The sequence below is a fragment of the Scyliorhinus torazame genome, chromosome 13, assembly GCF_047496885.1.
Source record: "Scyliorhinus torazame isolate Kashiwa2021f chromosome 13, sScyTor2.1, whole genome shotgun sequence".
NCBI lineage: Eukaryota > Metazoa > Chordata > Chondrichthyes > Carcharhiniformes > Scyliorhinidae > Scyliorhinus > Scyliorhinus torazame.
The window spans coordinates 194713245-194735229 of record NC_092719.1 but is presented as its reverse complement, the minus strand read 5'-3'; the positions used below and the strand labels follow the sequence as shown (position 1 = coordinate 194735229).

Below are 21985 nucleotides of genomic sequence, written 5' to 3'. Positions count from 1 at the left end.
TCTGCGTCCTTGTTACCATCAAAGCTTCCTCCAAATGGCATTCATCAGATGAGGGAGGACAGTACATGGTCATCAATAGGATATTTGACCTGGTGCCATGAGATTTCATGGGGTCCAGAATCAATGTTCAGGACTCCCAGACCAACTCCCTCCCAACAGTATAGCACTGTGCCGCCACGTCTGCTGGGTCTGTCCTGCCAGTGGGACAGGACATACCCAGGAATGGCGATGGTGGTGTCTGAGACATTAGCTGTAAGGTATAACTCCATGAGTATGACTATATCTGGCTGTTGCTTGACTAATCTATGGGACTGTTCTCCCAATTTTGACAGAAGCCCTAGTAAGCAGGATTACGCAGGGTTAACACGGCTGGGTTTGCCATAGTTGTTTCCATTGCCGAGGTCAATGCTGGGTGGTCCATCCAGTTTCCTTCTTTTTGTAGCGATTGAATACAACTGAGTGGTCTAGGGCATGTAAGAGTGAATCACATTTCTGTGCCACTGGAGTCACATGTAGGCCAGGTAAGGATGGCAGGTTTCCTTCTTGAAGAACATTAGTGAATCCGTTAGCTTTTTCACAACAATCGACAATGGTCATTGTTAGATTTTAATTCCAGATTCTATTGAGTTGAGACCCGGGTCTCCAAAGCATTACCTTGGGTCTCTGGATTGCTAGACCAGTGACAATGCCATTGTGCCACCACCTCCCCATTTCTGAGAGATGTGGTAAGCCACTATATAAGTGAATATTTGGGCAAAGTGGGATAATTATTGAAGGATACTGAATGTGTTGGCATGGTGGTGTTGTAGTGGACTTCTGTGAACTAATCACAGGAAATTCAAGTACAGGTCACGATCATGTATTCAAGCACATAGGGAGAGCAGTGTCTAAGAGATCCCTAATACAGCACTCTGCCAAAAACTTCACCTTATTTACAAGGTGAAGATTTTAACTGGCCCTCCTCCCCATGAAGAAATGTGGCCGATCTGATATCCCGAAGACTGCAACTCTCGGGCATGACTCCACTCTCATCCCCACCAGCTTGGACATTGCCTCGAAGAGAGCTGTCCAGAACCCAGCAAGTCTGGGGCAAGACCAGAACATGTGGGCGTGGTTGGCCGGGCCGCTTTGGCACCGTTCGCATCTATCCTCCACCTCTGGGAAGAACGTGCTCTTTCAGGTTCTAATTAAGTGGGCTCTGTGTACCACTTTTAACTGCATTAGGCTTAGCCTTGCGCATGTGGAAGCGGAGTTGACCCTGTGCAGTCACTCCAGAATCCTCCCCAAGTCCTCCTCCCACTTCTCCCTCATCTCGTCCAGTTGGGTGCTGGCCCCCCTTAGCAGCCGCCCATCATGTCACCACAGTTCCCTTTCCCTAAGATGTCTGCATCCAGCAGGTCCTCTAACAGTGACTGTCATGGTGGTTACGGGTACATCCTTGTTTCCCTTTGTAGGAAATGTTTGATTTGTAGGTACCTGAGTTCATTGCCCCTGTCAGCTGGAATCTTTCTTTCAGTTCTTCAAGCATTGTTAACCTGTTGTTGGTGTAAAAGTCCCTAACTGTCAGCGTCCCCCGACCTGTCTCCACTTTTTGAAGGTGGTGTCCATAGTCACCAGCGTGAACCTGTGGTTGTTTCTGATGGGGGCTTTGTTGGGCATTTCAGTTAGCCCGAAATACTGCTGCAGTTGGTTCCACGACCGGAGTGTTGCTACCACCACTGGGCTCGTTGAATATTTATTAGGTGAAGATGGGAGTGCCTCCGTGGCTAGGGCCTGGAGGGAGATCCCTCTGCAGGAGCCCTCCTCCATAAGCACCCACTCGGCCTCTGGTTCCTTTATCCACCTCTTTACCCTCTCTGTAGTCGCTGCCCAGTGGTAATATTGTAGGTTTGGGAGGCTAGGCCACCCTGGATCTCGTTCTCTGCAGTACTCTCTTTGGGATCCTTGCATTCTTCCTGTCCCAAACAAATGCCATAACCAGTTTGTCCAGTGAATTGAAAAAGGCCTTGGGAATGTAGATCGGGATGGATCTAAACAGGAAGAAGAACCTGGGCAGTACGTTCATTTTGATCGTTTGCACCCTCCCTGCCAGGGAGAGTGGGAGTGTGTTCCATCTCTGCAGGTCCTTTTTCACTTCCTCTGTCAGGCTGGTCTGATCCCACTTGTGGTGGGCCTGTTTAAACGGCAGCCCCTCCAGCTTTGCCCCTCCTCCTTGAGGGTTCACCAGGAAGATCTCACTCAGGTTAAGTTTGTAGCCCGAGAAGGCTCCAAACTCTTTCAAGAGTGCCATGATTCCTTCCATGCTGCTTCGCGGGTCTGAGATGTAGAGGAGCAGGTCATTGGCATAGAGTGAGACCCTGTCCTCTCTGTCTCCTCTCCGGATACATGTCCAATTCTTTGCTGTCCTCAGCGCGATCACTAGTGGTTCGACCGCTTGGGCAAACAGCAGCAGGGATAATGGGCATCCCTGCCTTGTGCCTCTATGCAGCTGTTAGAGCTCGTGGTATTTGGCTGTACGCTCGCTGAAGGAGCGTTGTATAAGTGTCTCACCCAGGCGGTGAATCCTGATCCAAGCGCAAACCACTTCTGTACCTCTATCAGGTACATCCATTCGACTCTATCGAAGGCCTTTTCAGCATCCAGGGAGACGATCACTTCAGGTGTTCTCTCACCGGTTGGGATCAGGATGACGTTCAACAGGCACTTGATGTTCGATGTTAGCTGTCTACCCATGACAAAACCAGCCTGGTTTTGCTACTACCTCTGGTACACAGTCCTCCAGCCTTTTGGCTAGGATCTTGGCCAGTATTTTTGCATCTGCGTTTAGCAGCAGGATGGGTCTGTAGAGACCACATTCTGTTTGGTCTTTGTCTTTTTTCAGTATCAGCGAGATTGAGGCTTGTGTTAACATAGGGGAGAGTGTGCCCCTCTCCAGCGAGTCTATGAACATCCCCCGCAGTGCGGGGCCAGTGCTGTCGCGAATCTTTTGTAGAAGTCCACCGGGAACCCGTCTGGTCCTGGTGCCGTCCCCACCTGCATGGAGCTAATACTCTCCATGACCTTTCCCAGTTCTGGCGGTGCTTCCAGGACCCGTTTCCTGTCCTCCCCCACGACTGGCATGTCCAGTCCATCTAGGAATTGCTTCATACCGAGTACCCTGCTGGGGGATCTGAGGTGTACAGCCCCTGGTAGAAGGTCTCAAATGACTTGTTGACCTTTTCCGGCTCTGCTACTAATTTGCCTTTGCTATCCCTAATCTGGGCTATTTCCCTCGTGGCTGCCTGCTTTCGTAGCTGGTGAGCCAGCAGGTGGCAAGCCTTGTCTCTGTGCTCATACAGGGTCCCCGTGCCTGGCGGAGTTGGTGTTTGCTTTCCTCTTGGAAAGCAGGTCAAAGTCCATTTGTAGCTTTTTCCTCTCCACCAGGAGCTCTAAGTCGGGGCCTCAGAGTATCGCCGGTCTACCTCCAGAATGGAGACAACTAGCTGTTGCCTAGCCACCCTCTCTTCCCTGTGTTTCCGTGCTTTGTGAGCTATAATTTCACCCCTGATCACAGCCTTCAGCACCTCCCAGAACATGGAGGGTGAGACCTCCCCATTCTGGTTATTAGTAAAAAACTCGTCTATGGCCTGTGAGAGTTCCTCGCAGAATGCCTTATCGGCCAGGAGGGCCACGTCCAACCTCCATGGGGGAGTGTTGGGCACGGCCCGTCTCCAACCTCACATTAACATAGCGTGGAGCGTGGACATCCGGTGGGGTGGGCGAGCAGGGTGGCCGCAAAAAAAAGAGCTCCCGCCGGTGGCCGCGATTCGCGGCGATTTCGGGGAAATCCCGAGACCCAATGCACTCCCCGACTATCGTCGGCCTTTGGGGCCGCCACGAGCAGCCAGCGGGGCCGGCTTAAAAGCCAGTGAAGAACCCCGCGCGGGTGTCGGGCGGCGGAGGCTGAGGCACCGGGCCCGGCAGGTCGGAGCAGCGGGGGCGGAGCTTCGAAGAGGTCGAGGCGGCAGGCCCGAGCGCCATGTACGGAGGGTGCTCCACGTCGGATGGCTCCTACCTAGGAAGAAGAAGGCTGAAGCGGAGAATCACTGCCATTGGCGCCGGCGTGGTTGGCGCAGCGCCGGTCGGAGGCCGCTCTACGCGGCCGGCCCGCCGATTCTTGGCCCGGGATGGGCCGAGCGGCCATCATAAAAACGTTGAGTCCCGCTGGTGCCATCCACATCTGCCCTCAGCCGACGGGAACTCGGCGTGGGGGGGAGGGGGTCCGACCCCGGGAGGGGGAGGGGGGGGGCTCCGGAATGTGGCCTGGCCCGCAATCGGGGTCCACCAGTCGGCGGGCCGGCCTCTCTGACAGCCTCCTTTCTTCCGCGCTGGCCCCTGTAGCCCTGTGCCATGATGCGTCGGGGCCGGCGCGTTGAAGGAAGCCACTGCGTATGCGCGCGTTGGCGCCGTTGCCACTGTGCATGTGCAGACCCCACGGTGCTCAGTTCACGCCAGGATCAGAAGCTGGAGCAGCACGAACTGCTCCAGTGCCGTGCTGGCCCCCATTGCTGATCCTGAGGCCGTGTTGACGCCGTCGAGAAACGCGACAGCGTTTCCGACGGCGTCAACACTTAGGCTCAGGATCACAGAATCCCGCCCCCCATTTTTGGCCTCTGACGATATTCTGCTGCAATTAGGGGATTTACACCCACGGCTAACGGACCTGCAAAATCACACTACAGATGCTTGATTGGTTTAAAGATCCACTTTGCCATTAAGTTACAAATCACGAGTGTTCTTTCTCTCATCCCACATTGATGTAACTCTTAAAGAAGTGATATTTCTGTTCTTCTTTAATTTAGAATATCCAATTCATTTTTTCCAATTAAGGGGCAATTTAGCGTGGCCAATCCACCTAGCCTGCACATCTTTGGGGTGTGGGGCAAAACCCACGCAAACACGGGGAGAACGTGCAAATTCCACACGGACAGTGACCCAGAGCCGGGATTGAACCTGGGACCTCGGCGCCGTGAGGCAGCAGGGCTAACCCACTGCCCCACTGTGCTGCAACCGAAGATGTGACATTTCTGAAGTGGGATGCCCTTCAACCAATAATGATCACAAAATTGACGAAACAAGTTGATCAAACTAAGTTATCAGTTGGATTTTCCAGCCCATGGGAAACTACACAGTTAATAGCTAAATTCAGAACATGATAAACACATTTGCAAATCAAATCATTCTTCAAAAGTATTATTAAATTTGGTTGCAACAAAATTCTGTGGATACATGGTGGACACAGGTCCCTTTAAAAGTGAGAGAAATAAGTGCATGTTTTCATTTACTTTTCAGGCCCAGTTCACTCAGCACAACAACATTTTCATAGTCGTTTAAGTCCTCTCGCTCCTCCAGGTGTTGGCGGTTTTGTAAGTTCTCCAGGAATGGCTTTCCGTAAGTTTTTTGAAATAAACCTTCATCTTGGGTTGAATTCTCAGCCTCTTAATGTCGGCAGCTAGAATCATGATCGGGCGGAGAAAACATGACAATCCAACAATCGCGATTTCGATTCCAATACGATATCGATTCCGATACGACATTCCAGTCCCCTGTTAGTGGTGTGAGTGAGGTTTTCTCATCATGCCAGCGAGTCCATACAAATCCATAATTTGCAAGGATTTGAATGTCATCAGCAGGTCGGATACCACATGCTTCATCCTTCCACGATGCTCCGCCCTTCTCAGGTTGATATCATGCAGGCATAAATTGGTGTCAGTAAGCGGGGTCAGTAAGTAAATGGCAAAGGGAAGATCGAAGAGTTCATAAGAAAGACGTTTATTCAGCATAACAGCAGTATTTACACAGGACCCAGTTACCCATCTCAAGGTCCTCACTCCTTTCTGACTTGTTATACTCGTGCTGGTTAACTCAAACCCAATCAGCACTAGGAAACATTCAGCCCCAGCTGGATGAGTCCCATGTCTGGTTATGACACCCCTCCCCACAAAGTCCCAAAACTCTCATAATCGACTATGGAGGAGAGGCCCAAAACAAAATTGAGGAGAATAAAAAATCGGTACAACAAAACCAGACAAGGACAACAAAAAAACATTTTGGGCCCATCAAGGCATCACAAAAACGCGGGAACAGGATGGTCCAGCATACACCTTGCCGAACAGTACATCCGGCCCAACACCCCCACTAACCACACAAAGAGCGAAACCGTTAACAGCCAAGCCCTGGGGACGATGCGCACCGTAGTGTCTGACCCATCGACCCAAGGCCTTACCGGCACGGCATAACATTCAGCCACAAGGGGACCAGGTTGATGGTGGGGGGGTGGGGGGGTAATCATCAGACAATGCCCAAAACTACAACACATATACCCCAAAAACACTCACGTCAGCCAGCGTGCAGAAAAGAAAGGGGAATTTACTGTGCCCACCGACCGCCCAGGGAATTGTCGCCCCAGAATTTCTATAGTACCAATTTAATCCTACACATCACACAAAAAAATAATATCCAGTCCACACACCGACAGTGTCTGTAGGCACAAAGCTTGCAACCATGAAGCAACGTTAATAGTCATGTATAATACAGCTGTAGTCCATCTTGCAATCCCAATCATCATGGAACAGTCTTTCAAAATCAAACCGCACTCACAAACGCTAATGACAGTCCCAAAGGGCAGCGGCCAACTCCAATAAGGACTCCCCAGTAAACCATTCGTCCACAACAAGCCGGCATCGTGAAAAGGCCACAAATGGAAAACGGATGAAAACATGGTGTGACCATCACCAGAAGTCGACCTGGTGATGTCACCTCCAGTACTGCTGGATACAGCAGACCCCAAAACTCTCCCAGCACACGCGCTCCACCAGCCGGCATCAATCCTCTCCTGCCATTTCAATTCAGGTTCCAGAAAAAAGGCCTGGCAGCAACAAAAGCCTGTACCTCAGTCGACACTCTTAAAAATAATTTCAGGGAAAGCGGCCGACAGCTCCAATTCATCCTGGTCGTCAATGTTTATTCAGCATAACAGCAGTATTTACACAGGACCCAGTTACTCATCTCAAGGTCACTCCTTTCTGACCTGTTATACTCGTGCTGGTTAACTCACAACTCAATCAGCACTTGGGAACAATCAGCCCCAGCTGGATGAGTCCCATTGGGCTATCACACAGGCCTGGGCACCATGGCTGCCGAAGGGGAGTGAGAAGGTAAGAAAACTCTCTAAACTTGTCGGGCTTTCTGGGGGGTGGCTGCTGGGCCATGGGGAGTAGCGGGAAACAACTAGGTGCCAAGTCCGGGCACTCTGGGTGACCCCCTCAGGATCAGTGTAACCTGGTTCAGACCACCATTGCCACAGTATGTTACTTAAACGCACCCTTTTTGTGCTTCTTACAGATTGGTCACACTGCTGACTGCTCACTGTACACTGTAAATGCTCAGAGAGCCTCTGGTCCTAAGGGAAGGCAGCCAACCTACTGGAAACCCTCAGACCCTCGCAATATTATCAACGGGAAAGGTGTGGCCATTATCAATCCCCGGCCCACCAGGTGGTGGCACTCCTTACTGCACTCCACAGAAGCGCAGACCCACAGCATAGGAAGCAGGGGAATAGCAAAGCTCACCCCAAACAAAGGACACATGCACCATGGCATCATCCCTGGCACAATTCTCCTCTCAGAGTGGAAGCCTCACCAATGGCACCATCAGATAGACCACCTCTGACTCCAAGCCCTGCCTGTCCACAGCACCCCTGCTCCCATCCACCCTGCCCCTGGCCAGGAAACCTGACAAGCTCTCTTTCGCAACCTGTGTATAAAATCCAGGCTTCACATCATGCTGTAGCTAGGTTCCCAGTAAATGCACATTTACCTCGCTCACCCCATCTGTACGACCTTCCCACACACCAACCTTGGAAGTGTGGAGGCGACTGACAGCACACGGTGACCTTCTCCACCACACAACCAGTTACCATCCTGCTGGCTTGAAAACACATGGCCCACCCAGTGATGTGACCCTCAACAGACCCCAATGGGGGAAACAGGACAGGGACCACAGAACCTATCGCTAACACGGGTTGCAGCAGCCACCGGTACCGCTGTTGACAGGGACCGATGGTGAGAATAAAAGATCCTGACATCACATGCTAGGTGCCACTCACTGATGGGGACCAGGATGCCCGGCCAGCAGGAATTACCACCATCGCTGGCATGCCGCATGTCGAGGGGGTGATCGATGGCCTACATGTCCCCTCTGAGCACAGGTTCAACAGCAGGTTCCCTTCATCATTAGGAAGGGGTTCTGCTGCCTGAATGTGTCGTTGGTGTGTGATCACCAGCTGTGCATCATGCACGTCGCCGATATTACCCAGGCAGCAAATACGGCACTGGCACACGATGAGGTTTCCGGCACCTTCAAGGCACTCCCTCGGGTGAAGGGTTGGCTCTTGGGTGACAAGGGTTACCTGCTGACGTCATAGCCGATGTTACCTATGCGGAGGCCCCAGACCGATATGAAAAATGAAATGAAAATGAAAACCGCTTATTGTCACAAGTAGGCTTCAAATGAAGTTACTGTGAAAAGCCCCTAGTCGCCACATTCCGGCGCCTGTTCGGGGAGGCTGGTACGGGAATTGAACTGTGCTGCTGGCCTGCCTTGGGCTGCTTTCAAAGCCAGTGATTTAGCCCAGTGTGCTAAACCTGATATAATGATGCCCATGCAGTAACCAGGAGTTTCATTGAGCGGTGCAGTCCCATCCTCAAGATGCGCTTCCGATGCCTGGATCGCTCTGGTGGGCTACTCCAATATAGCCCCAGGAGTATTTGAGTATTGTGCGGGCCAGCTGCATCCTGCACAACATCGTACAACAGACAGGTGACATGCTGGAGCTGGAGGAAAAACTCAAGGCCTCATCTGAAGAGGAGGAGCTGCAGGAGGATCCAGACATGGAGCCTGAGTTGGCAGCGCAGGCCACCCACATGTGATCTAGGGCCACAGGACAACCTCATCACCTCCCGATTCACCAACAGGGAGGCCTAGCCACCGGCATCTCTGCCATTCTGTCGCACCTCTCCAGGCACCAACCCGTCAACTTCATACAGAGTCTCCCTTCTCCATAACCGCTCACCCCTTCCCTCTCCCTCAGTCCTTCACTGCATCATCTCCCTCGACTTCCATTCCTTCCTACTACCAGAGCTCCCCCTCCCCCATCTAGCAGCTTCACCACAAGGAGTTGGCACTGATGTGTTGGGTAGGCTGGGTCGATGTGGACTGCACTTAATGCAGTGTAGCAAGAGACAGACCTCCAACACTTGATAAGATGCAACACAATTTTATTTAACATCTAAACTATTGTACATGTTCAACTGTGGGTTGACACGATGCTGACTTGACTGGAGACCTGATACTAGCCTAACCAGGCTTACTAGCTACCACATGGTGTTTGCACTGGCCAGCTCACTAACTCTGACTGTCTCAGAGGCTGGGTCCCGAGAGAGCGGGAAAACTGGTGCCCTCAGGCTTTATAGTGGTCGTGTCCTGTCTGATGATTGGCTGCTCTGTTCCGCGTGCTTACTGGTCATCCTGTGTGTCAATCACTGCCTGTCTGCACTCCATTATATACATAGATGTATATTATGACAGACGCAGGGTTGGCAGTATCGGCGGGTCTTGTCCACAGGATGGAGGATGATGATGACACGCTGTGAGATAAGCTCTCATCGTTTGACAAAGTCTGACTTATGCCTTTAGGATCACAAGCGCATGTGTGTTGGCAATTCCTTCTCACGGGCCCATATATCTTGTGGAGGGGGAGAGGTTATGGGAGATGGTGAACGGCTAAGGCTCACTCACTGTGGATGCTATCATACAAGGCAGGCTGACACATCCGGCACCGTGCCCTGCCACCTCTGGAGGTATGCGTGGCTCATGTCAAATTTTGTAAATGACTTCCTTAGGCAGCTCGGGTGAGTCACCAACACAGTGCCCCTGGCAACACTCCTCTCCCTCATTCCTCACATCACCTCCCCAATCCCCAGAGGCCAACAACACCCCACCTGCCTGCATCTCCCTTTACAAAGAACAAAGAAAAGTGCAGCACAGGAACAGGCCCTTCGGCCCTCCAAGCCTGTGCCGATCATGATGCCCTAACTAAAAAAAAACTTTCTGCCCTTACTCGGTCCAAAGAACAAAGAACAAAGAAATGTACAGCACAGGAACAGGCCCTTCGGCCCTCCAAGCCCGTGCCGACCATGCTGCCCGACTAAACTACAATCTTCTACACTTCCTTGGTCCGTATCCCTCTATTCCCATCCTATTCATGTATTTGTCAAGATGCCCCTTAAATGTCACTATCGTCCCTGCTTCCACCACCTCCTCCGGCAGCTAGTTCCAAGCACCCACTACCCTCTGCGTAAAAAACTTGCCTCGTACATCTACTCTAAACCTTGCCCCTTTCACCTTAAACCTATGCCCCCTGGTAATTGACCCCCTACCCCGGGGAAAAGCCTCTGACTATCCACTCTGTCTGTGCCCCTCATAATTTTGTAGACCTCTATCAGGTCGCCCCTCAACCTCCTTCGTTCCAGTGAGAACAAACATTCTGGTAAATCTCTTCTGCACCCTCTCTAAAGCCTCCACATCCTTCTGGTAGTGTGGCGACCAGACTTGAACACTATACTCCAAGTGTGGCCTAACTAAGGTTCTATACAGCTGCAACATGACTTGCCAATTCTTATACTCAATGCCCCGGCCAATGAAGGCAAGCATGCCGTATGCCTTCTTGACTACCTTCTCCACCTGTGTTGCCCCTTTCAGTGACCTGTGGACCTGTACTCCTAGATCTCTTTGACTTTCAATACTCTTGAGGGTTCTACCATTCTACCATTCACTGTATATTCCCTACCTGCATTAGACCTTCCAAAATGCATTACCTCACATTTGTCCGGATTAAACTCCATCTGCCATCTCTCCGCCCAAGTCTCCAAACAATCTAAATCCTGCTGTATCCTGTGACAGTCCTCATCGCTATCCGCAATTCCACCAACCTTTGTGTCGTCTGCAAACTTACTAATCAGACCAGTTACATTTTCCTCCAAATCATTTATATATACTACAAACAGCAAAGGTCCCAGCACTGATCCCTGTGGAACACCACTGGTCATAGCCCTCCAATTAGAAAAGCATCCTTCCATTGCTACTCGCTGCCTTCTATGACCTAGCCAGTTCTGTATCCACCTTGCCAGCTCACCCCTGATCCCGTGTGACTTCACCTTTTGTACTAGTCTACCACGAGAGACCTTGTCAAAGGCCTTACTGAAGTCCATATAGACAACATCCACTGCCCTACCTGCATCAATCATCTTAGTGACCTCCTCGAAAAACTCTATCAAGTTAGTGAGACACGACCTCCCCTTCACAAAACCATGCTGCCTCTCACTAATACGTCCATTTGCTTCCAAATGGGAGTAGATCCTGTCTCGAAGAATTCTCTCCAGTAATTTCTCTACCACTGAAGTAAGGCTCACCGGCCTATAGTTCCCTGGATTATCCTTGCTACCCTTCTTAAACAGAGGAACAACATTGGCTATTCTCCAGTCCTCCGGGACATCCCCTGAAGACAGTGAGGATCCAAAGTTTTCTGTAAAGGCCTCAGCAATTTCCTCTCCAGCCTCCTTCAGAATTCTGGGGTAGATCCCATCAGGCCCTGGGGACTTATCTACCTTAATATTTTTTAAGACACCCAACACCTCGTCTTTTTGGATCTCAATGTGACCCAGGCTATCTACATACCCTTCTCCAGACTCAACATCTACCAATTTCTTCTCTTTGGTGAATACTGATGCAAAGTATTCATTTCGTACCTCGCCCATTTCCTCTGGCTCCACACATAGATTCCCTTGCCTATCCTTCAGTAGGCCAACCCTTCCCCTGGCTACCCACTTGCTTTTTATGTACGTGTAAAAAGCCTTGGGATTTTCCTTAACCCTATTTGCCAATGACTTTTCATGACACCTTCTAGCCCTCCTGACTCCTTGCTTAAGTTCCTTCCTACTTTCCTTATATTCCACGCAGGCTTCGTCTGTTCCCAGCATTTTAGCCCTGACAAATGCCTCCTTTTTCTTTTTGACGAGGCCTACAATATCTCTCGTTATCCAAGGTTCCCGAAAATTGCCGTATTCATCCTTCTTCCTCACAGGAACATGCCGGTCCTGAATTCCTTTCAACTGACACTTGAAAGCCTTCCACATATCAGATGTTGATTTGCCCTCAAACATCCGCCCCCAATCTATGTTCTTCAGTTCCCGCCTAATATTGTTATAATTAGCCTTCCCCCAATTTAGCACATTCATCCTAGGACCACTCTTATCCTTGTCCCCCAGTACTTTAAAACTTACTGAATTGTGGTCACTGTTACCGAAATGCTCCCTGACTGAAACTTCTACCACCTGGCCGGGCTCATTCCCCAATGCCAGGTCCAGAACCGCCCCTTCCCTAGTTGGACTGTCTACATATTGTTTTAAGAAGCCCTCCTGGATGCTCCTTACAAACTCCGCCCCATCTAAGCCCCTGGCACTAAGTGAGTCCCAGTCAATATTGGGGAAGTTGAAGTCTCCCATCACCACAACCCTGTTGTTTTTACTCTTTTCCAAAATCTGTCTACCTATCTGCTCCTCTATCTCCCGCTGGCTGTTGGGAGGCCTGTAGTAAACCCCCAACATTGTGACTGCACCCTTCTTATTCCTGATCTCTACCAATATAGCCTCACTGCCCTCTGAGGTGTCCTCCCGCAGTACAGCTGTGATATTCTCCCTAACCAGTAGCGCAACTCCGTCTCCCCTTTTACATCCCCCTCTATCCCGCCTGAAACATCTAAATCTTGGAACGTTTAGCTGCCAATCCTGCCCATCCCTCAACCAGGTCTCTGTAATGGCAACAACATCATAGTTCCAAGTACTAATCCAAGCTCTAAGTTCATCTGCCTTACCCGTAATACTTCTTGCATTTAAACATATGCACTTCAGGCCACCAGACCCGCTGTGTTCAGCAACTTCTCCCTGTCTGCTCTGCCTCAGAGCCCCACTGTCCCTATTCCCTAGTTCTCTCTCAATGCTCTCGCCTTCTGACCTATTGCTCCCGTGCCCACCCCCCTGCCATACTAGTTTAAATGCTCCCGTGTGACACTAGCAAACCCCGCGGCCAGGATATTTATGCCTCTCCGGTTTAGATGCAACCCGTCCTTATATAGGTCACACTTGCCCCGGAAGAGCTCCCAGTGGTCCAGATAACGGAAACCCTCCCTCCTACACCAGCTGTTTAGCCACGTGTTTAGCTGCTCTATCTTCCTATTTCTAGCCTCACTGCTATGTGGCACAGGGAGTAATCCCGAGATTACAACCCTAGAGGTCCTGTCTTTTAACTTTCTGCCTAGCTCCCTGAACTCCTGCTGCAGGACCTCATGCCCCTTCCTGCCTATGTCATTAGTACCAATATGTACAATGACCTCTGCCTGCTTGCCCTCCCCCTTCAGGATGCCCACTACCCTTTCTGGCAACATACCATCCTGGAGTCTCTTTCACGTCCACAGAAGCACCTATCTGTGCCCCTGACTATAGAGTCCCCTATTACTATTGCTCTTCTGCGCTTTGACCCTCCCTTCTGAACATCAGAGCCAGCCGTGGTGCCACTGCTCTGGCTGCTGCTATTTTCCCCTGATAGGCTATCCCCCCTGACAGTATCCAAAGGGGTATACCTGTTCAAGAGGGGGACAACCACAGGGGATTCCTGCACTGACTGCCTGCCCTTTCTGGTGGTCACCCATTTCTCTGCCTGCACCTTGGGTGTGACCACATTTATACAACTGCGATCTATGATGCTTTCCGCCACCTGCATGCTCCTAAATGCATCCAATTGCTGCTGCAACCGAACCATGCGGTCTGTGAGGAGCTCCAATTGGGTGCACTTTCTGCAGATGAAGCCATCTGGGACGCTGGAAGCCTCCCGGACCTGCCACATCTCACAGTCAGAGCACTGCACCCCTCTAACTGACATTGCGTCAATTAATTAAAATTAAAAGTTTTTTTTTTTAAATTATATTTTATTTTTATTTTTTCAAAGTTACTGTTAACTATCTGTTTCCTTGCACTAGATTTCGAATATAAATGCGAAAGCTAAATATAGTACTCTCTGATCTCTGGCTTAGATTCCCCTCTAAATTATAATTAAGTAATTATGTTTAATTAGTTACCAATGCTTAATTTTTTTAATTTAGTGTAGATTCCTAACCAGCCACTCAGGTCACAGCTTTTCTGTGATGTCACTTCAGTTTCCTCCCCCGACACACACAATTTGAAAAAGGTATAAAAGCAAAAATGAGTAAAAATCACTTACTTACCTTCTTACCTTCTGAGTGTCTTAGATGTTCTCAGGTTCTCTCCCTGACAGAGACTGCTCCTCCTCCTCCGAACGGCCGCGATCTTTTAAAATCTCTGCTCTGACTTGCAGCTCCCGCGCATTTTAAATCTCCTGCGCTGTTTTCACGTTCCCGGCTCACTCAGCTCCCGCGCTGTTTTCAATGTCCCGGCTCACTCACCTCCCGCGCTGTTTTCAATTTTCCGGCTCACTCACCTCCCGCGCTGTTGTCAATGTCCCGGCTCACTCACCTCCCACGCTGTTTTCAATGTCCCGGCTCACTCACCTCCCGCGCTGTTTTCAATGTCCCGGCTCACTCACCTCCCGCGCTGTTTTCAATTTCCCGGCTCACTCACCTCCCGCGCTGTTTTCAATGTCCCGGCTCACTCACCTCTCGCGCTGTTTTCACTGTCCCGGCTCACTCAGCTCCCGCGCTGTTTTCAATGTCCCGGCTCACTCACCTCCCGCGCTGTTTTCAATGTCCCGGCTCACTCACCTCGCGCGCTGTTTTCAATCCTCTGGCAGCGCGTTTCCAGGCACCCTCCACGCTCTGTGTAAAAAACCTATCCCGCACATCTCCCTTAAACTTTCCTCCTCTTGCCTTAAAATGTGCCCCCTTGTAATTGACACTTCCACCCTTGGAAAAAGCCTCTGACTATCCACCCTGTCTGTGCCTCTCATGATTTTGTAGACCTCTTATCAGGTTTCCGCTCAGCCGCTGTCTTTCCAGTGAAAATAATCCTAGTTTAGTCAACCTCTCCACATAGCCAACAACCTCAAGACCAGGCAACATCCTGGTGAATGTTCTTTGCACTCTCTCCAAAGCTTCCACATCCCTCTGATAATGTGGTGACCAGAACTGCACTCAATACTCCAAATGCAGCCAAACCAATGTTTTATATAGCTGCAACATGATTTCCCAACTCCTGTACTCAATGCCTCGGCTGATGAAAGCAAACATGCCATATGCCTTCTTAATCACCTTGGCCACCTGCGTTGCCACTTTTAGGGAACTGTGGACCTGCATGCCTAGATCCCTCTGTATGTTAATGTTCCTAAGGGTTTTGCCATTTACAGTGTACTTCATACCTAGATTTGATCCTCCAAAATGCATCATCTCACATTTGCCCGGATTAAACTCCATCTGTCATTTCTGTGCCCAAGTCTCCTCCTATCTATATCCTGTTGTATCCTCTGACAATCCTCGGCCCCATCAGCAACTCCGCTAATCTTCGTGTCACCTGCAAACTTACTAATCAGACCATCCACATTTTCCTCCAGATCATTTTTATATACTACAAACAACAGAGGTCCCAGCACTGATCCCTGCGAAACACCACTAGCTACAGATCTCCATTCTGAAAAACACAGGGCTGGTTTAGCTCAGTGGGCTAGACCGCTGGTTTGTAATGCCGAGCAGGGCCAGCAGCATGGGTCCAATTCCCATACTGGCTGAGCATTCTGAATTCTTCCTCTGTGTACCTGAACAGACGCCGGAATATGGCGACTAAGGTTTTTTCACAATGACTTCATTGCAGTGTTAATGTAAGTCTGCTTGTGACAATAAAAAAATTATTATTATTATTACTCTTCCACCGCTATTCTTTGTTTTCTATAACCAAGCCAGTTCTGTATCCATCTAGCCAGCCCACACCGAATCCCATGTGATTTTAGTTTTTATACCAGTCTGCCACGTGAGACCTTGTCAAAAACCTTACTAAAGTCCATATCAACTACATCCACAGCCCTTCCCTCATCAATTTTTTTTGTCACCTCTTCAAAAAACTCAATCAAGTTGGTGAGAAATGACCTTCCCCGTACAAAACCATGCCGCCTGTCACTAACTATTCCATTTTCCTCCAAATGTGCATATATCCTGTCCCTCAGTATCTTTTCCAAAAGCTTCCCCACCACTGATGTCAGGCTCACCAGCCTATAATTTGCTGGATTATCCCTGCTTCCTTTCTTAAACAAGGGAACAACATTGGCATTTTTCCAGTCCTCTGGAACCTTGCCTGTAGTCAAAGAGGATGTGAAGATATCTGTTAAGGCCCCAGCTATTTCTGCCCTTGCCTCCCGCAGTAACCTTAATGCAATTTTGGTTACTCAACACTTCCTCCTTTCATATATTGATGTTCTCAAGAGCATTCACACACCTATCCCTGACCTTAACATCCATCATATCCTTCTCCCTGGTGAATACCAATACAAAGTACTCATTAAGAATTTCAGCAACTTCCTGTGATTCCACGCATAACTTGCCTCCATTATCATTGCGTGAGTCTACACTTTCTCTTGAACCCTCTTGCTCCTAATACATGTATAGAAGACTTGGGATTCTCCTTGACCATGTTTGCTAAAGACATTTCATGGCCCCTTTTAGCCCTCCTCATTCCAAGTTAAGGTTTCTTCCCACTTACAACCCACCTCTCGCAAACCTTTGCATGTACTTTCTTCCTTGCCCAGGAGCCTTGCACACACATGTCACCAACTACAGAATCCCTGTAGAGCTCACTTCCCAGCATCTCATTATGTCCTTTCTGTGTGGCCCATAATAAGCGAGAGCGACCGAAGACCAGAGGGGGAATTCCAGACTTGCAGTTCTACACCCCAGCACAGAAGAGGACCATGCAACTTGCAGGCGCAGCCGAGGAAAGGGCAGGGGCTGACATGGAGGTTGGCATGCACAAAACAAGTGAGAGCCCAGTGCCACGCTGATGTCCCTATAGCAACTAAGTCACCCCTTTCCCACAAGCCACTCCTTCCCAAGATCTCACTATGTCTTTTTTCTTTTATTTTGCAGGATCACCATCAGACGAGGCTGGGCTATCTGGGGTTGCTGCTCTCCAGCCACAACCCCAGCACACCCAGAGCACTAGTCTGGGGAAGACACCGATCTTTTGTCACTGCTGCCACCTGCATCCTCCATTATTGCAGACACTATCACCTCTGTGGGACACATTAGTCATGAGGCTCCTCGGTCACTTTCTGGTGCACACTACACACATACTGCAGCACATCAGATGGAGGCAGGGACTCCAGAAGGAGCAGGTGGTCAGTGGGCTGCCTGATCCCAGGAAACCTGTCGTCTGGACAGGTGTTGCGCAGTATGATCCCATCACTGGTAGCGATGCAGACAGAGAGCCAGGATTTACAGGAGGGGGTGTCCACGCCTGAAAGTACAACTGAAGGAGTCCAACCACCTTTAGCCGCTGGAGATGGTGCCCAGGCACCCAGGCCAACACTTGAAGGGTGGCATCCGCTGTGGAAGGCCTAGGCAAGAAGTCAAAGCCATGAGTCAGGAGTCCAAGGCACATTGCGGTCGATGGCTAAGATGCAGGACAGAGGAGCCTATTCACAGGAAGACATGTCCCGTGAACATAGGGATATTGCTGCAGCATTCCAGAGTATTTCCCATTCACAAAGGGTCATGGCTGATGACCTGAGGGCTTACACATCTAAAATCCCGAAGCTGAGCGATAAGAGCTGCATTATCTTTTGGGGAATGCGAGTCATGGTTCCAGAAAGAGGACTTCAGCATGATCCCCACAACAGGAGACCTGATAGTTTCCAAAATGAAGATGCTGGCCCGGAATAGATGCTGATATTGCCGCAATATGTGCAATGCCAGGAACATCAGAAATTGCCACCGGCGGCATCCCTCCACCCATGGGAATGGCTGGGTCGACCCTGGTCCCGTCTCCACGTTGACTTTGCAGGACCGTTCCAAGGCTCCATGTTCCTCTTCATATTTGACACCCACTCCAAATGGATAGAAGTGCATCGGTTGCAGGCAACAGCCACAGAAGTCGAGCAGCTTCGTCAGACGTTCAGCACACACGGCATCCCTGAAGTGCTAGTTTCAGATAACGGCACGGCCTTTACCAGCGCAGAATTCAGCTCATTCTTGCACTCGAATGGAATTTGCCATGTGTGCACCGCTCTGTACCACCCGACCTCAGATGGATTGGCCAAACTTTCAAATAGAGCCTGAAGAAACATACCTTGGGATCCCAAGAGACACAATTAGCCAGGTTCTTTTATTACTATCGGATCACACCACATGCCACCATTCGAGCTGCTCATGGGACACTGCCTCCGCACTCAGTTGAGCCTGGTGCTTTCAGACATCGGCGGGAAGGTTTGTTGCAGCCAGGACAGGTCCAGGGTGGACACAGCCAAGAGAATTCCCCTATGCAACCTTTCGCTGACCGACTCGGTGCATGTCTGGATCTTTGGTGACGGGGCTACATGGATCCTGAGCATGGTACTGTCCCAGATGGGGCCAGTATTGTATAAGGTGCGCCCGCAAGACCACAAGTCAAACAGGCACATAGACCAGCTCCGCAGTCGTGTCCCTGATCTACCGGACCCACTCCCGGATGCCCCAGACCCGCGTATTCTGCCTCCACCATTGCCACCACTGCCCCCAGCCCCATTGATCACAGAGCACCAAGATGCCGAGATGGCAGATGCGGACCTTTCAGACTCTGACTCAGAGATGGGGACTCAACCACCCATCGAGACCAACGACCCTGTTCCCGACACTGTGCTGACCGCACCGACCCTACCCAATTCCCCATCTGGTATACGCCACCGAACCCCGCACCAGTGACACCTGTGCGCCAAACCCCAGCAAATAGGATAAAGGGCCCTCATGGCAGTCTGCCGACGCCACTTAGAACTTAGGGGAAGTGGGAGTAGTGCTACAAGTCCCATGGAGATCATGGGGTGTGGACCATCCGGTCCCCCATGACCTCTACCAAGTATGAACTTCCCCGGTAACAGGTCGGGGCTTCCCCTTTAACAAGGGGAGCCTGTGCAGTATAAAAACCCCAACCTGGGTGACGGTTGGGGCAGGAGAACCCTTCGGGGAGTGGTGTAGTTTAATGTTAACAACCCTTTAATTTTGCATCCTACCCTTCATTCCCTGTGGTCAGTTGTGCAGATTCCACAGAAGCCATGGTTTTAAAGATTGTAAGACTTCGTACTGAAACAATGAGTACTGGAGCAAGCAAACTGCACACTTACCATTCCACCTCCCTTACACTGCCAAAAATAATATGCCGCGTCACGTATTGACAGCCTCAGGACATTGCCTGAGGCCCGCCCCCCGATGCACCGCCCCCGACCAGCCGAGTTCCCGACAGCGTGGGTCTCTATTGGTCGAAACGTTAGGAACTCAGCATGGCGGCTGCGGACTCAGTCCAGCGCCGCCAGTCGGGGAGGGTCGATCCACGGCAGGGGGGACACTATTCGGGGCTGGGGGCACTGTGGGGTGGGTGGCCTGGGGTGCGCGACCTGACTAAAGGGGGGCACTATTTTGTGGGGCCGGGTCCGTGGGCTGCGTCCGCCATGTACCATGATGCTGCCGCTGCTGGCCGCCGCTGTGCGCATGCTCGGCCATGGACCCGGCAATTCTCCGGGCCGTATTAGCAGCTACAGCCGGGTGCTTTACGCTGCCATCCTGCTAACCCCCAGCAAAACAGAGGATCGATGGCCATTTCGCACCAGTTTTTCTGGTGTAAAACGCCACCGTTCCCATGCCGGCGTGGGGACATAGCCGCAGAATCGGAGAATCCAGCCCATGATTTCTTCAATTTCTGTCGGTTTACATTCTTAATTTTGGCCATGAACCACTGGCCAAATGAAGGGAACTATTTTGGTTCATTTTCACTTTGTCAATCAGAAACTTGGTTGCTATGTTACCAAATAAAGTGGTTATTTGTAGCAATCGTGATTTCCATATGATGCTCGATCAATAACTCCTGAAGCGATATTGGAGACAATTGAAGGCTTTATTGTACTAGATGTTTCCCCCAGCAGCGCAGGTACAGAATGCAGCTGCTGGGGAGACACAGGCTCTTATACTCCGCCTTACTGGGTGGAACCAGCAGGCAGGCTTCACCAATGAAATAGCAGTCTCAGGTACCTCCCACACCAATGGTCTTACAGCATTATTCAGGGTACCGTAATACCCCTAATACCGACTACCACACCATAGAATCCCTACAATGCAGGAGGCCCTTCAGCGAATCAAGTCTGCACCGATCCTCTGAGAGGGCACCCTACCTAGGTCCAATCCCATAACCAAACCTAACCTACACCCCTTTGGAATCATTCTCCTTGTCCCACAGAGATATAACACTGTAAAGGTGTCACCTTTTTGAGGTCAGACACCTCTGAACCACAGATGTAATTCCTATGACCCAAGCTAAATTATTAAACTGACCAATCACATTGCTCAATCTTTTCTGTTTTGTTAAAGTCATGAAACTATCCATAAATAATAATAAGAAATTTAGAATTCAATAATTTTTCTAAGTTACATAAATATTTTACAAATGTAACCTGTGGATACATACCAGATCCAGATTTTTAAAACTATATCAGTAATTAAAAGTTTTAATATTTTTCAGGAACACAAGGGAGATTACAAGACATTTTTGGTAAGTGAAAAAAAAAATCCTGGGCTGCATTCTCCGCCGGCGGGATGCTCCATTTTGCCGGCAGCCTGGGGGTTTCCCGACTGCATGGGGCTGCCCCACAATGGGAAACCCCTTGACCAGCCGGCGTAACGGAGCATCCATATGGATATGCAATGCTTACGGTGGTGGTCCCAGCTTGGAGCTCCATTCAGATGCTTGCCCTCTGCACGCTGCTCGGCTCATCCCCTGCCACCGATTCGTAGTATATGACCTGCGGCTCCATGGTCAAGCTTCACAACAGCCGGCACGATGTCCACTTGCACGCCCATGTTGTGAAGTATGGGTTGGGAAGTGGTCCACAGTCTGTGGCTGGGGTGGATCCACCCGGCGACAGTAACAGCTACTGTACAGTCAAAGGGAAGCCAGGCCAGGTTTGTCAGCGAGGAAAACCGATCAAATGAGGCCCGTTAATACGGCTGACACATGTCAACACTGGAAGAAACCTACACAGTCATCACTTTGTGTCACCACTCTCTGGGAACCAGGAAGTAAGTGCTTTTGGGGAAAATGGAGAAGGAGGTGACTTGGGTATTTGGATAGTGCAATGCAGTGTGTGTTTGACAAGTTACTTCATCGCGTCTAAAGTCATAGTTTGTAAAATAAAAACAAGATTTTAATTTTTTCTATCCTTGTTTAAATTTCTAAAGAAATGGGAATATATTTAAAACAAAGTTTGTGTGTAAATGTAAGGATGAGCATTTTCAACTGAAATTGCTTTAATTTTCAGTAGTAAAAAATCATAAACTTGGGAAAATTAGGTATTGGAAATAAAGTTTAAAAGTCAAAAAGAAAGAATGGCAGCAGTCACCGGCTTTTAAGTTGAGCGTGTCGGCCTTTAAATACAAACAATGGCGTCTTTCCGTGGTCACAGAGAGCAGGTCATGCGCCCAGCATGTACACTGATGTCATGCACCCTATACATCCCTGCTTTGAGCACAAAATCACGGAGGAGAAGTTCCTCCATTTTGTAGCTGCCAGCAAGCAACAGGACTGTGCGAAGAATGGAAGGTGGATTATTTTGTAACAAAGAAGAGAGGGCCAGACACACAAACAGGCCAGGATCTCACAACTGAATGTGCTGGAGAGAACTGCTCAGGAGAATC

At 50.0% G+C, this 21985-nt stretch overlaps 1 protein-coding gene across 50 annotated transcripts in view; it reads left to right on the top strand.

The window, feature by feature from the left end:
* Positions 1-21985, top strand: part of LOC140388478 (inter-alpha-trypsin inhibitor heavy chain H3-like) — a 195763-nt gene that overhangs the window by 100130 nt on the left and 73648 nt on the right. For 48 of the 50 annotated variants that reach the window (XM_072472744.1, XM_072472743.1, XM_072472732.1 and 45 more), the window contains 2 exons: positions 5332-5430; positions 20814-20843. In XM_072472744.1, the coding sequence (XP_072328845.1) occupies positions 5332-5430; positions 20814-20843 (129 nt within the window). The remainder of the gene's footprint in view (positions 1-5331; positions 5431-20813; positions 20844-21985) is intronic. The other 2 variants (XM_072472745.1, XM_072472741.1) reach the window with 1 other exon arrangement.